General features: G+C 43.6%; 1 protein-coding gene, 1 long non-coding RNA gene and 1 pseudogene across 2 annotated transcripts; all 3 read right to left on the bottom strand.

The window, feature by feature from the left end:
• Positions 1-732: 732 nt before the first annotated feature.
• On the bottom strand, positions 733-3,474 carry LOC130207870 (zona pellucida sperm-binding protein 4-like; annotated as a pseudogene).
• Positions 3,475-9,453: 5,979 nt separating this feature from the next.
• Positions 9,454-12,464, bottom strand: LOC130207869 (uncharacterized). The gene is given in 12 exon segments (XM_056436601.1): positions 9,454-9,732; positions 9,807-9,948; positions 10,023-10,212; positions 10,301-10,431; positions 10,510-10,592; positions 10,663-10,832; positions 10,912-11,026; positions 11,094-11,290; positions 11,488-11,605; positions 11,700-11,908; positions 11,984-12,140; positions 12,213-12,464. Coding segments are annotated over 12 exon segments (2,043 nt in total).
• Positions 12,465-12,526: 62 nt separating this feature from the next.
• On the bottom strand, positions 12,527-12,953 carry LOC130208213 (uncharacterized). The gene is made up of 3 exons (XR_008834376.1): positions 12,942-12,953; positions 12,680-12,844; positions 12,527-12,608 (listed from the first exon to the last, which is right to left on the bottom strand). It is a non-coding gene; the product is annotated as an uncharacterized LOC130208213 (long non-coding RNA).
• Between the last annotated feature and the right edge of the window lie 2,446 nt (positions 12,954-15,399).

Below are 15,399 nucleotides of genomic sequence, written 5' to 3'. Positions count from 1 at the left end.
CTACAAGCCAGCTTAAACATGGTTATAATGGCTCTAATTTATTGGCCTACTTTTATGAATGAAAGACTTGCAATCAACATCACGGTACTAATGAGTTCAGGCTGCTCTTGTCATCATCGGTATACACGTTTTCAGGGGGACAGGTGACGGTATCTCCATCTCGCTCAGCCTGACCGCTTATGTGCTCACGCAGACAAACAAGGATCATGCCTCCGCTTTAAAAGATAAATATGATCGGCTATCTTAACCTGCTGACAGGGCGGAGTCACCAGAGATGTTCAAAATAAGTTTCTCAATTTCAATCGGCTCAGGCACCGAAAGGAAGCACCGAAATGTGCGTGGCGTTTCGGTCCGGGTGGCACCAGTTGTGTAGGAACCGGTGGCACCCAACCCTAGTCAGGAATGTTCTGCTGAAGCAGTCTGTTGAGAACGTGCTCTACTGTCCCTGCAGCAGGTAGAGGAGAGGGTGGTCAAGGTTCTCATATGGACAATACTTTCTTCAGTGTCCTCACCACCTGTGCCATCCTTTAGACACCCGACCACTGCACATCAGAGAACTTGTGGAGATGGTCCGTCTAAAGTCGTCATCCTGCTTCTACCACATCTGTATACAACCCATTGTTGATCTGCCTCATGTGCCACAGTAAAAGTTGCTGCCCTGATTGCATGACATGCAACGCAGGGTTCAAACGAAATAGATACAAACTGAGTGAAGAGATGATTGCAGAACTTTTAAATTAGTTTATTCAGGAGTTTGACCAGAGGTGAACACAATAGGCCCAGAGGAGATTTGCCTTTGGTTGATGAGTCCGTTCCTCTTTGTACTAGAAGAAAAAAAAAAAAGACAAAGTTGATCACCAACTGCATGTAGTTTGTTGACAAATGTTTCCCATATGTCCCGTACCCCGTTTTCTCTCTCGTCTGTAGTTCATCTGGTGTGCAGGTTCAACACACTGGCCTCGGCATGAACCATCTGCTTGCCGATGCGAGTCACAAATCTCTGCATCGCAGTGGACAAAGATCTGAAGACGGACAGAAGGGTTTATTACACAGGGCTACTATGAGGTGTGGACAATGCACACTGCTCATACGTTACCTCGTTCTTCAGAACCGCCTCATCTTTAGTAAAGGTGAACATCTTCATAGAGAAGCGTTTGATGTGGGATGGGACTAAAACCCTGGCATCTCTCACAACAGGATGGAAAACTGTCACATAGCTGTCATCAGGATTCACACAGCTGGGGAGGGATTGACAACATATTTGATTAATCACATATTTTGAGACCTTACCTAGCTTTATGCTACTCATTACCTGTCTACAATGATATCCCAGCTAGGCAGAGATGTCCGGTCTTCATCAAGTGTAGCCCAACAGTTTTCCAAGATGAGCTCCAAATTTGGGTCAGTAGCCTCAACCAGCTCTACCTCAAAATAGAGAGGCTGCCTCAGATATTTTACAACTGGATAATCTTCTGCTTGGTAGAAGAGCGTGTACGATGAATCTGGAGGAGAAGAGTCCCATTAGAAAGAGGCATTGCCCAGACTGGGTACAGTCTTGAAAAAAACAATGTTTTGATGAAGTCAACTTTACCCTGGGCTAGCCTCATTTGAACCATCAGCTGTCCTGAGCCGATCTCCGCGGTGGGTTCATAGAGTCTTGGTTTTGAGCTGAAGCCAACAGTCCGAGCCTCGTTGACCACATAGTAGCAGGAAATGGTTTGTCTTGGAGAAAAGGAAATACACTGAGGTGGACCTCAGTATAAAGTATATTCGATTAAAAGATTGGACGAGTCCCTCTACCTGTACTGAGGACCAACTGGTGATGCTCCTTTGTTGTAAGGCAAGGCAATCTCATTTTCATACAGCATGTAGTGGTCAAAGAACTGAGGCCAAAAGGACGGAGGCATTAGCATTTAACAATAGTGTGGAGATTTAAGGTGAACCAACACTTACTGTTCTTGTGGTTCCACATGACGCAACATTGAAAGAGAAATATGCAAAGCGATCACCACTGAATGCCGGTTTGCAAGACTGGTCCATTAGGGTCAGCCTACTTGGGACCATATTGGTCACAGAAGCCACCTTCACAGCCGTAGCCGTCATCGTTCCATTGGGGTAGCACTCTGCGAGTAGAGGTAGTAAGGGTGAAGAACACGTCCTATAGTCCCATCAGCAGAAACCCTAAACATGTTTAAGTCTTACCGGTTGTTGTTAAGGGAAAGTTGCAGGACAAGAAGAGATCAGCGAGCACCCAGTCGTTACGGGCATGAAGCAGAAAGAAGTCAACGTGGGCTCTTAGTGAGTCTGAGGTTATCAGCTGGAAGACAAAGAGGGAAGTTATCCAATGCAGAAGCTTCAAGGTGAGAGGTTACAGTGAAACATACCTCGAAGGTCGCATCCTTGGCATTGTATGGAAGACTGACGCTGAAGTGTGTGCCGTTTTCTTGGAACTGGTAGTGAGCCATCTCTGGTGTCAGCTGTTGATGTCCAACCATTGCCTTGAAATTGTTGCCTTGACTCCCATATTTCACACTGATGTAAAACTGGTTCTGGTCACAGGTGCCAGTGATGGTTGGTAGCTCTAAAAGCAGAGACAAGGTTGACCATTGGACTATCTTTAGCTTAAACTCTACGAGGTTGTGTAATGTCATATTTAAAAGGAGACACCCAAGGTTTTTGGTCAGTTGGTATCCATATCACATCTTTCAGTCGACTGACAGATAAAGATAACCTCTCTCTGGCACCAACAATGTTACATTTAAAACATGTACATTTGAAAAGTACCTGGGAAATTTCATGGCCATATAGCTTAAATTTCTCCCCACGCGACGCCATTGTGAGCTAGATAAAGTAAACAGTGAAAAGTTCAATCTCACCAACATCTTGCAGAGACGCCTGCAACTCGACTGGGTGGGCAAATGGAGTTTCTTCAGGAAGGATGATAAACCCAAAGATCAGAGAGAGGAAGTAGGTTGTAACCAAGGGTTCAGGATTCTGCAGATGTAAACAACTCAGTTATGTCACTGAAACCAATACAGAGCAAATAAGCGGGCGCCAAGTGACATTTAGCATCTTTAATTTCACTTGCATCTTTCAGGACAATATCTGCATCAAAGGGCACTAAAACAGAGATGCTCTTGGTTCCATTGGAGTGGCGATGCTCCTGGATGGTAAAACCTCTGGCATTGCTCTCTTCAACAGTGAGCACGCTGGTGAAGAAGGTGATGTTCCTCAGCACCACATCATGAAGAAGGGGCCCCAAGACAATGCTGAAAAGGCGAGTCTCTGGGACAGTATCTGAGGAACAGGAAAAAGGCTATAAACCTTCCTTTATTAGCCTGAAGTTGTCGGCTTCAGATAATGACTTACTTTCTTGGACGTGGGAGCTTGAAGAATAAGAGGGTGGTAATGGGAACAACACCTTGTATCTGGTATCATCTCGGTGCCAGTGGTCCTCCACAGTACCTCGAGCATGGGCTCCACAATGTAGGCGACGTGGTACTGGTAATCTGGGCATGGCTCAATTATTCATGACATTTTAATAATATATGCAAAGAAAAGTAACCTTTCATTTCTAAACTAGAGTACTTCCAACCTTGTAGTGACCATCAGGCGAGCCGACTGGGATCTCAATGATGATGTGGAAATCTGTGGACAGCGTGTACCTCGTGCAGCCATCTGAGATCCATCAAGCCTCCTTCCGTTAATGCCCATGTGCATTTCTCAGATTTCAAAGCTGCCATCTACCAGTGGTGTCATACGGCGAGGTACGTGCCAAGAGACTACGTTGTTGGTGAAGAGGACGCCACCTGTTAATGATAACCCAACTGTTGACTCCTCCATATGACAGACTTAAGAAAACCATGTCACACAGATTGCTCGAGACTTGCCTGTGGGACAAGCAGCTGCCAAGTCCACCACACCCAGACCATGTGGTGCCTTGTAGTAGGCTCTCACCCTGAAAACTTCCATGGAGACTCCATCCACCTAAGAGATGTTGGTTTATTGTTGCTATGCCTATGGCCAACTTTATGCAAACCACTTGATGGGTCTGTTGCTTACTTCTTCTGAAGTGGTCTCTGCTGTATTGTAGGGGATCAACCAGACGGGTTGAGGTCACCATGGCACCATAACCAGCTTGTTCAGCCTCCTTCAGCACCATTGATACTGGTTCTGGGGTGTAAAATGTCAACTTCCAGATGCCATGTGATTCCCCAGAGGCCTATAGGCAAGGGGAGAATTAATCATTTCCTCTGTTGAATGAGAAAAGAGTCCAGGTTGAAAAGCAAGCCTACTGTAACAGGAATGTATACACATACATCAGGAATGACGTCGATCTCTTTAACATCTCGAGTCTGCCCTTTAGCTTCAGGAGTAGCAATGTGGTGGGACACCTAAAAGAAATGGTGGCTTAATAGATTGTTAGAAACAAGTCGGTAGAGCTTTCAATATTAAGTGACCTACTTCCATGTAGTTCCTGTCACAGAGAATCTCTAGAGGCCCAGCGGTGTAGCTGCAAGTCTGGCTCACATCATGGGTAACCACGCCTGATCCACTGGGGTACATCCGGAGCCTTAAGCCAACATTAAAGGTTTGATCGTCCCACATGAAACAAGAATTTGGCTTTAGCAGAGTCAATGAGCTTAAAATCCTGCAATTTTGAAAGCAAAAATGGCTCCAATTAGTGTTCTCCAACTGGGGAAACATGATTATTTTTATAGTGGCTAAAATATATAAGGTCAAACACTGGCCGTTTTAGATGGCCGCTGTATAAAACACATACAAGACTGATGATCTAAAATAAATGCTCGTAAAAAGTTCAATTCTTAAGTCATTAATGCAACAAATGTGCAAACATGTTTCTCACAGGCAACTCATAAATAAATGTCCTCAAATAAAGTAAATTCAAATATACCTTATTGTCCACGTAGCAGCCCAGCAGAGACGAGTAGATTCTGGTGTTACCCCACGGTCGGACTCCATGCTGTAGCCACACTGAGCAGCCAAGTTGGGTGTTATCACAATGTGCTGGGTGCCATCTAGGGGGGGAATAAAGACGAGCATGACAGGACACCTCTCTCCTAGTGTTCACCAACCATGCTTATTAGCAGACTGCATACTTACTGATGGCCTCCACCTCAAGCGCATTCCCCACTGCTAGGGCCTTGTCCAATGACAGCCTCATTAGATTACCCACGCAGTCTGAATGCAAGCCACTGCCTGTGAAAAGTAAAGGCTTGTGAGGAGCAGTACTTTCTGGAACAATGGCAAAGCCATTTAGTTTAAAGTCAGGCTTACTTGACTGTGAATTGACCTTCATATTTGGCCTTGCTTGAGCCAAGAGGATTACTGCAGCCATCAAGTTCCATAACAACCTTAAAGTAAAACACAACATTTAGAGACATTTAGTGTGCAGCAATCAGTCATGAAACAAAGAAAGTAAAGTAACTCACATGTTCCCAAGTCTCCACATCTTGCAGTCTGAGAGCAGCCAAACAAAAGAACTAGAGGAATCCAATCACTAGCTGAGCTTGGCACTGAACACCCAGCACACCTGATAACAGACCAACTCTGAAGAGAAGTGACTGACTGCTTGCTGATACATCGCCAGCTGTTTTATACATCAGTTAATTACAATACACATGTGAGACATCACCAGCTGTTTCAAAAAGGACCTGTAACAGGTGATCTTCCATCCTGTGGGTGGACTCCAGTCTCTATTGGGAGAGGAGGACAAAAGGGAGAGGACAGCAAGGGAGTGAAGTTTGAAGGAAGTCAACAAATGAAGAGAAGTTTGGGAGAAAGCTGTTCTGATAAAGGAAATAGAGTGGTTTACGAAGGTGATGAGGGGAATTTAAAGTAAACCCTTAAATTCAGAAAGGAAGATGAGCATGTCGGTCTTAGCTCGATAGCCCTGACTAGGGAAGTGACAAAAAAGATCGGAGACGTGGAAATGGCAAAAGTCCTGAGGATGAAAACTTGTTTACACTATATTAATGGAAGAACCGAAAACAAAGCAATGCTAATAGACAGTATATGTAAGAACATTTTAAGTGAGAAAAGAGTGTTGGGTGAGAATTGAGTTACACGGTGTGTGATAACAGGTATTGCAGTCGATGAAGATATCTAAAAAATCCAACAGAGTATGAGTGGGGGAGAAGTGAGATGAAGAGATTAATAAGAACAGTTCATGGTGAAGGGGTTGAGCTAACATTACGTTAGCTAGCGGTCAGCTACATTTAATGTATGGTTTTCTGCAGTTCAAAGGTCGCTATGTCTATCTACGTCTGGCATCCTTGTAACTCATATTTGGGAGTGAGATGTGTGTGCGCTTAAGCAGTGGTGTATAGTAACGAAGTAGAAGTACTTCGTTACTTTACTTAAGTCGTTTTTTTGGGTATCTGTACTTTATTTTACTACTTATATTTCTGTTTACTTTTACTTCACTACATTTTGCAATGAAAACTTGTACTTTACTCCGATACATTTCCCCTGAAACAGTATCGTTACTCGTTACTACGGAAAAAAATAATCATGAGACAAACATCGGGCACTGTTGTGGAACACACCGCAGCGCACCTGAACGCAGCACGAACACCAGGTTGGGCATCAGTGGTCCTTGCCTCGTGTTTTCTCTCCCCAGTGATGCCCAGGATGCGGCGGCGACTACAGATACGACTCATTTCACGTGGAGCAGCAATGGAAGCTACTCGAACAACCACGGGGACCAAGATCAACGTCTGTGGCCATATTTGGGCGAACTCTTTTCTTTTGTCGGAGTGAAAGTTCCTTCCTACGGTTGAAGTGCCTCTTATGCCGACCGAAAGCTACGGAGATATTGGCCTTCAACAACTCACTATCCAACCTCAGGAAACGCATTGAGGTAAATTAAGATTAATCCCATGAGCCGCAACGTTAATGTTTAGTTTTGATAATCATCATAAACCTGTTAACATATCTAGCAGTGTTGTCCTCAGTGGCGCCCAAATTTTCTCTATGCAGGAAAAACCCTGACACCCACATAAAAAAAACCCATAAACTTCAATATGAACGTAACAGCCGCATGGCCTAGTACAATTGGATCGTTTGCGTTTTTCCCCCCCGATACTTTAAAAAAAAGGAGCACAATGAGGACATTAAAAACCTCTTCGGCCATATTACCTGTAAAAGCCGTTATCATGGCCGCCAGTGGTGTATAGTAACGAAGTAGAAGTACTTCGTTACTTTACTTAAGTAGTTTTTTTGGGTATCTGTACTTTATTTTACTACTTATATTTCTGTTTACTTTTACTTTTACTTCACTACATTTTGCAATGAAAACTTGTACTTTTACTCCGATACATTTCCCCTGAAACAGTATTATCCGTTACTACGGAAAAATAATCATGAGTTTAAACATCGGGACTGTTGTGGAACACATAGCGCACCTGAACGCAGCACGAACACCAGGTTGGGGATCAGTGGTCCTTGCCGCGTGTTTTCTCTTCCCAGTGATGCCCAGGATGCGAGCGAGCGGCTACAGAGACGACTCATTTAATGTGGAGCAGCAATGGAAGCTACTCTAACAACCACGGGGACCAAGATCAACGTCCGTGGCCATATTTGGGCGAACTCTTTTCTTTTGTCGGAGTGAAAGTTTCTTCCAACCGGATGAAGTGCCTCTTATGCCGACCGAAAGCTACGGAGATACTGGCCTTCAACAACTCACTATCCAACCTCAGGAAACACATTGAGGTAAATTAAGATTAATCCCATGAGCCGCAACGTTAATGTTTAGTTTTGATAATCATCATAAACCTGTTAAGATATCTAGCAGTGTTGTCCTTAGGATTGGAGTAAGTTATATCTTTGGCAGAAGGGGGGAAGCCGGTGTCTGATTGTTCTACACATGTTGTACGTTAGGCTAACGTTCACTCGCTATCGTCAATTAAATGAGACAATTAGCGTGAGTGGAGCAGACGGATCTCTAGCGAGTTAATGAGCTGAAGAAGTGTTGACAGTTGTGAGAATTTGTTGATTTGAGTCGTCTTAGCTATAATATAATGCTAATCATTACAGCATTATTATTATTATCATTATTTGTATTAATATTATAAGAGTGACGGTCCAGTAATATCGACGATATTGATTTTGGACTGTTGTGTTTAACTATAGAGATACAAGTACATATTCACAAATCAACTCTGGATGCACGGACAGTGCATGAAACTAAATGTATAAACCTCAAATTAAAACAAACTATTTAGTACAAAACTGTTGGTTGGGGTCATGACATGTTAGGAAGTGTTATTAATTCTATCATGTCTATAATACTCTCACTTTATTTCAGGAATGGACTACATCAAGCAGCACATGTAAGAACCCTCCCTGCAGCTAGGTGATGCCACCAGGTCCAGTTCATCTGATGAAGAGGACTTCTTCGTCATCTCAAGCCCGTGACAGCAGCAAACAGCTGGATGGAGACGTGGATCAGTTGACTTGCTGAAACTGTGTCCCAACTGTGTGCTGTCTGTGAAGCTAGACACACTCTACCTGCACCAGGGCCTGTGAAGCTAGACACACTCTACCTGCACCATCAGGGCCTGTGAAGCTAGACACACTCTACCTGCATCAGGGCCTGTGAAGCTAGACACACTACCTGCACCATGTGAACGGCTCTTCAGCATCGCAGGACTCGTCTTGTCCAAGAAGAGCGACACTGAAATCTCTCCATTTTGAAAATCAACTTCTTTTGAAGATGAACAATACATTTTTCACTTTAAAGTGATGATTTTGGTTGTTACTTTTGGTTCTGCTTTTTTCTGTGTTAATCGTGTTTTTATATTTTAGTAATTTCATAGTATTCATATATTGCTAAGTTCATACTCCTTGTTCATGGCAGCCACAGCACCCAAACAAATAAACTTCATCATTCTCAAAATTCTGACCTTGTTTTTTTTATTAACAGCATTTACTTTTACTTTCAATACTTAAGTACATTTAATATCAGAAAATTACTTTTGATACTTAAGTACAAAAAAAATCAGATACTTTAATACTTTTACTCAAGTAGTATTCTCATAGTTGACTTTTACTTGAGTAATTTTCCAGTCAAGTATCTTTACTTTTACTCAAGTATGACTTTTGGGTACTTTATACACCACTGATGGCCGCACTGACAAACAACAGATATCAGACTGTCAAACTCGTAGCTAGCTACCAGCTACGAGCTAGCTTAAACATGGTTATAATGGCTCCAATTTATTATTTGTTGGCCTACTTTTATGAATGCAAGACTTGCAATCAACGTCACGGTACTAATCTGAGTTCAGGCTGCTCTTGTCACCATCGGTATACAACCCATTGTTGATCTGCCTCATGTGCCACAGTAAAAGTTGCTGCCCTGAATGTATGACATGCAATGCAGGGTTCAAACAAAATAGATACAAATTGAGTGAAGAACTTCAAATTAGTTTATTCAGGAGTTTGAGCAGAGGTTAACACAATAGGCCCAGAGGAGATTTGCCTTTGGTTGATGGAGTCCGTTCCTCTTTGTACTAGAAGAAAAATAAAAAGACAAAGTCAATCACCAACTGCATGTAATATGTTGACAAATATTTCCCATATGTCCCGTACCCGTTTTCTCTCTCGTCTGTAGTTCATCTGGTGTGCAGGTTCAGCACACTGGCCTCGGCATGAACCATCTGCTTGCCTATGCGAGTCACAAATCTCTGCATCGCAGTGGACAAAGATCTGTAGCCGGACAGAAGGGTTTATTACACAGGGCTACTATGAGGTGTGGACAATGCACACTGCTCATACGTTACCTCGTTCTTCAGAACCGCCTCATCTTTAGTGAAGGTGAACATCTTCATAGAGAAGCGTTTGATGTGGGATGGGACTAAAACCCTGGCATCTCTCACAACAGGATGGAAAATTGTCACATAGCTGTCATCAGGATTCGCACAGCTGGGGAGGGATTGACAACATATTTGATTCATCACATGTTTTGAGACCTTACCTAGCTTTATGCTACTCATTACCTGTCTACAATGATATCCCAGCTAGGCAGAGATGTCCGGTCTTCATCAAGTGTAGCCCAACAGTTCTCCAAGATGAGCTCCAAATTTGGGTCAGTAGCCTCAACCAGCTCCACCTCAAAATAGAGAGGCTGCCTCAGATATTTTACAACTGGATAATCTTCTGCTTGGTAGAAGAGCGTGTACGATGAATCTGGAGGAGAAGAGTCCCATTAGAAAGAGGCATTGTCCTGACTGGGTACCATCTCGCAAAAACAAGGTTTTGATGAAGTCAACTTTACCCTGGGCTAGCCTCATTTGAACCATCAGCTGTCCTGAGCCGATATCCGCGGTGGGTTCATAGAGTCTTGGTTTTGAGCTGAAGCCAACAGTCTGAGTCTCGTTGACCACATAGTAGCAGGAAATGGTTTGTCTTGGAGAAAAGGAAATGCACTGAGGTGGACCTCACGAGAAAGTATATTCTATTAAAACATTGGATGAGTCCCTCTACCTGTACTGAGGACCAACTGGTGATGCTCCTTTGTTGTAAGGCAAGGCAATCTCATTTTCATACAGCATGTAGTGGTCAAAGAACTGAGGACAAAAGGATGGAGGCATTAGCATTTAACAATAGTGTGGAGATTTAAGGTGAACCAACACTTACTGTTCTTGTGGTTCCACAGGACGCAACAGTGAAAGAGAAATATGCAAAGCGATCACCACTGAATGCCGGTTTGCAAGACTGGTCCATTAGGGTCAGCCTACTTGGGACCATATTGGTCACAGAAGCCACCTTCACAGCCGTAGCTGTCATCGTTCCATTGGGGTAGCACTCTGCGGGTAGAGGTAGTAAGGGTGAAGAACACGTCCTATAGTCCCATCAGCAGAAACCCTCAACATGTTTAAGTCTTACCGGTTGTTGTTAAGGGAAAGTTGCAGGACAAGAAGAGATCAGCGAGCACCCAGTCGTTACGGGCATGAAGCAGAAAGAAGTCAACGTGGGCTCTTAGTGAATCTGAGGTTATCAGCTGGAAGACAAAGAGGTAAGTTATCCAATGCAGAAGCTTCAAGGTGAGAGGTTACAGTGAAACATACCTCGAAGGTTGCATCCTTGGCATTGTATGGAAGACTGACGCTGAAGTGGGTGCCGTTTTCTTGGAACTGGTAGTGAGCCATCTCAGGTGTCAGCTGTTGTTGTCCAACCATTGCCTTGAAATTGTTGCCTTGACTCCCATATTTCACACTGATGTAAAACTGGTTCTGGTCACAGGTGCCAGTGATGGTTGGTAGCTCTAAAAGCAGAGACAAGGTTGACCATTGGACTATCTTTAGCATAAACTCTACGAGGTTGTGTAATGTCATATTTAAACGGAGACACCCAAGGTTTTTGTCAGTTGGCATCCATATCACATCTTTCAGTTGTTAAATTTCTCCCCACGCGACACAATTGTGAGCTAGATACAGTAAACAGTGAAAAGTTCAATCTCACCAACATCTTGCAGAGACACCTGCAACTCGACTGGGTGGGCAAATGGAGTTTCTTCAGGAAGGATGATAAACCCAAAGATCAGAGAGAGGAAGTAGGTTGTAACCAAGGGTTCAGGATTCTGCAGACGTAAACGACCCAGTTATGTCACTGAAACCAATACAGAGCAAATAAACTGGCACAAAGTGACATTTAGCATCTATAATTTCACTTGCATCTTTCAGGACAATGTCTGCATCAAAGGGCACTAAAACAGAGATGCTCTTGGTTCCATTGGCGTGGCGATGCTCCTGGACGGTAAGACCTCTGGCATTGCTCTCTTCAACAGTGAGCACACTGGTGAAGAAGGTGATGTTCCTCAGCACCACATCATGAAGAAGGGGCCCCAAGACAACGCTGAACACTCGGGCCTCTGGGACAGTATCTGAGGAACAGGACAAAGGCTATAAACCTTCCTTTATTAGCCTGAAGTTCTGTCATCTACCAGATAACGACTTACTTTCTTGGACGTGGGGAGCGTGAAGAATAAGAGGGGTGGTAATGGGGAACAAAACCTTGTATCTGGTATCATCTCGGCTGACCGTGGTCCTCCACAGTACCTCGAGCATGGGCTCCACAATGTAGGTGATGTGGTACTGGTAATCTGGGGCATGGCTCTGCAATTATTCATCACATTATAATATGCAAAGAAAAGTCACTTTAATTTCTAAGCTAGAGGACTTCCCAACCTTGTAGTGACCATCAGGCGAGCCCACTGGGATCTCAATGATGATGTGGAAATCTGTGGCGGACAGCGTGTACCCTCGTGCAGCCATCTGAGATCCATCAAGCCTCCTTCCGTTAATGCCCATGTGCATTTCTCGGATTTCAAAGCTGCCATCTACCAGTGGTGTCATACGGCGAGGTACGTGCCAAGAGATTACGTTGTTGGTGAAGAGGACGCCACCTGTTAATGATAACCCAACTGTTGACTCCTCCATATGACAGACTTAAGAAAACCATGTCACACAGATTGCTCGAGACTTGCCTGTGGGACAAGCAGCTGCCAAGTCCACCACACCCAGACCATGTGGTGCCTTGTAGTAGGCTCTCACCCTGAACACTTCCATGGAGACTCCATCCACCTAAGAGATGTTGGTTTATTGTTGCGCTTCTATGGCCAACTTTAATGCAAACCACTTGGTGTGTTGCTTACCTCTTCCGAAGTCGTCTCTGCTGTATTGTAGGGGGATCGCATAACCAGACGGGTTGAGGTCACCATGGCACCATAACCGGCTTGTTCAGCCTCCCTCAGCACCATTGACACTGGTTCTGGGGTGTAAAATGTCAACTTCCAGATGCCATGTGCTGCCCCAGAGGCCTATAGGCAAGGAGAGAATGAATCATTTCCTCTGTTGAATGAGATAATGGTGCAGGTTGAAAAGCAAGCCCAATGTAACAGGAATGTGTACACGTACATCAGGAATGATGCCGATCTCTTTAACATCTCGAGTCTGCCCCTTAGCTTCAGGAGTAGCAATGTGGTGGGACACCTAAAAGAAATGGTGGCTTAATAGATTGTTAGAAACAAGTCGGTAGAGCTTTCAATATTAAGTGACCTACTTCCATGTAGTTCCTGTCACAGAGAATCTCTCTAGAGGCCCAGCTAGTGTAGCTGCAAGTCTGGCTCACATCATGGGTAACCACGGCTGATCCACTGGGGCCGTACATGTGGAGCCTTAAGCCAACATTAAAGGTTTGATCGTCCTACACATGAAACAAGATTTTGGCTTTAGGAGAGTCAAGAACTTAAAATCCTACAATTTTGTAAACAAAAATGACTCCAATTGGTGTTCTCCAATTGGGGAAACATGTTTATTATTTTTATAGTGGCTAAAATATATAAGGTCAAACATTGGCCGTTTTAGATGGCCGCTGTATAAAACGCATACAATACTGATAAGCTAAAATATATGCTCGTAAAAAGTTAAATTCTTAAGTCATTGATGCAACAAATGTGCAAACATGTTTCTCAGGCATCTCATAATTAAATGTCCTCTAATAAAGTTAACTCAAACATACCTTATTGTCCACGTAGCAGCCCAGCAGAGACGAGTATATTCTGGTGTTACCCCACGGGTCGGACTCCATGCTGTAGCCACACTGAGCAGCCAAGTTGGGCGTTATCACAATGTGCTGGGTGCCATCTGGGGGGGAAATAAAGATGAGCATGACAGGACACCTCTCTCCTAGTGTTAACCAACCATGCTTATTAGCAGACTGCATACTTACTGATGGCCTCCACCTCAAGCGCATGCCCCACTGCTAGGGCCTTGTCCAATGACAGCCTCATTAGATTACCCACGCAGTCTGAATGCAAGCCACTGCCTGTTAAAAGAAAAGGCTTGTGAGGAGCAGTACACATTCTGGAACAATGGTAAAGTCATTTAGTTTAAAGTCTGGCTTACTTGACTGTGAATTGACCTTCATATTTGGCCTTGCTTGAGCCAAGAGGATTACTGCAGCCATCAAGTTCCATAACAACCTTTAAGTAAAACACATCATTTAGAGACATTAAGTGGGCAGCTAGCAGTCATTAAACAAAGAAAGTAAAGTAACTCACATGTTCCCAAGTCTCCACATCTTGCAGTCTGAGAGCAGCCAAACAAAAGAACTAGAGGAATCCAATCACAAGCACTTGGCACTGACCACCCAGCACACCTGATAACAGACCAACTCTGAAGAGAAGTGACTGACTGCTTTCTGAGACATCGCCAGCTGTTTTATACATCAGTTAATTACAATACACATGTGAGACATCACCAGCTGTTTCAAAAAGGACCTGTAACAGGTGATCTTCCATCCTGTGGGTGAACTCCAGTCTCTCTGGGAGAGGAGGACACAAAAGGGAGAGGACAGCAAAGGGAGTGAAGTTTGAAGGGAAGTCAACAAATGAAGAGAAGTTTGGGAGAAAACTGTCCTGATAAAGGAAATAGAGTGGTTTACCGGAAGGTGATGAGGGGGAATTTAAAATAAACCCTTAAATTCAGAAAGGAAGATGAGCATGTCGGTCTTAGCTCGATAGCCCTGACTAGGGAAGTGACAAAAAAGATCGGAGACGTGGAAATGGCAAAAGTCCTGAGGGATGGAAACTTGTTTACACTATATTAATACGGAAGAACCGAAAAACAAAGCAATGCTAATAGAAAGTATATGTAAGAGGATTTTAAGTGAGAAAAGAGTGTTGGGTGAGAATTGAGTTACACGGTGTGTGATAACAGGTATTGCAGTCGATGAAGATCTCTAAAAAATCCAACAGAGTTTGAGTGGGGGAGAAGTGAGATGAAGATAGATAGATAGATAGATAGATATATACTTTATTAATCCCCAAGGGGAAATTTGTCGTGACAGTAGCAGCAACACACAAGAATAAAACAAAACACAAAATATAAGAAACAGGGATGAAAGATATAGAAGTATACAAGTAAAATAAAAGTAAAATACAAAACAAAATATATATGTAAATATACAACACACATGCATACACAACACAACAACACTGACAGATCAAATACAAAAAATATTAAATATAGACAGAGTGCAAAAAGCAAAGTGTGTATGAGTGCAGAGCAAATGAAATGAAATGTGTGTGTATGTGTGTAGTGCAAACAAATGAGATGTGTGAAGTGCAGATCAACATAGTGTAAGTATTCAGTTATTGTTGTAGTTATTGCACTATGATCTGGCAAGAGGTGATCTGTTATAGAGCCTCATAGCCGCAGGAATGTTCTCCTGTATCTGTCCTTGTGGCAGCGGAGCGTGAGGAGACGTCTGGAGAAAGTCCTCCTCTGTCCCTGTAGGAGGTGGTGGAGAGGGTGGTCCGGTTGTCCAATATGGACACAAGTTTCTTCAACGTCCTTCTCCACCACCTGTTCC

The sequence above is a fragment of the Pseudoliparis swirei genome, chromosome 18 (genome assembly GCF_029220125.1).
Source record: "Pseudoliparis swirei isolate HS2019 ecotype Mariana Trench chromosome 18, NWPU_hadal_v1, whole genome shotgun sequence".
Lineage (NCBI taxonomy): Eukaryota > Metazoa > Chordata > Actinopteri > Perciformes > Liparidae > Pseudoliparis > Pseudoliparis swirei.
This window is presented reverse-complemented; position numbering and strand designations above follow the sequence as displayed.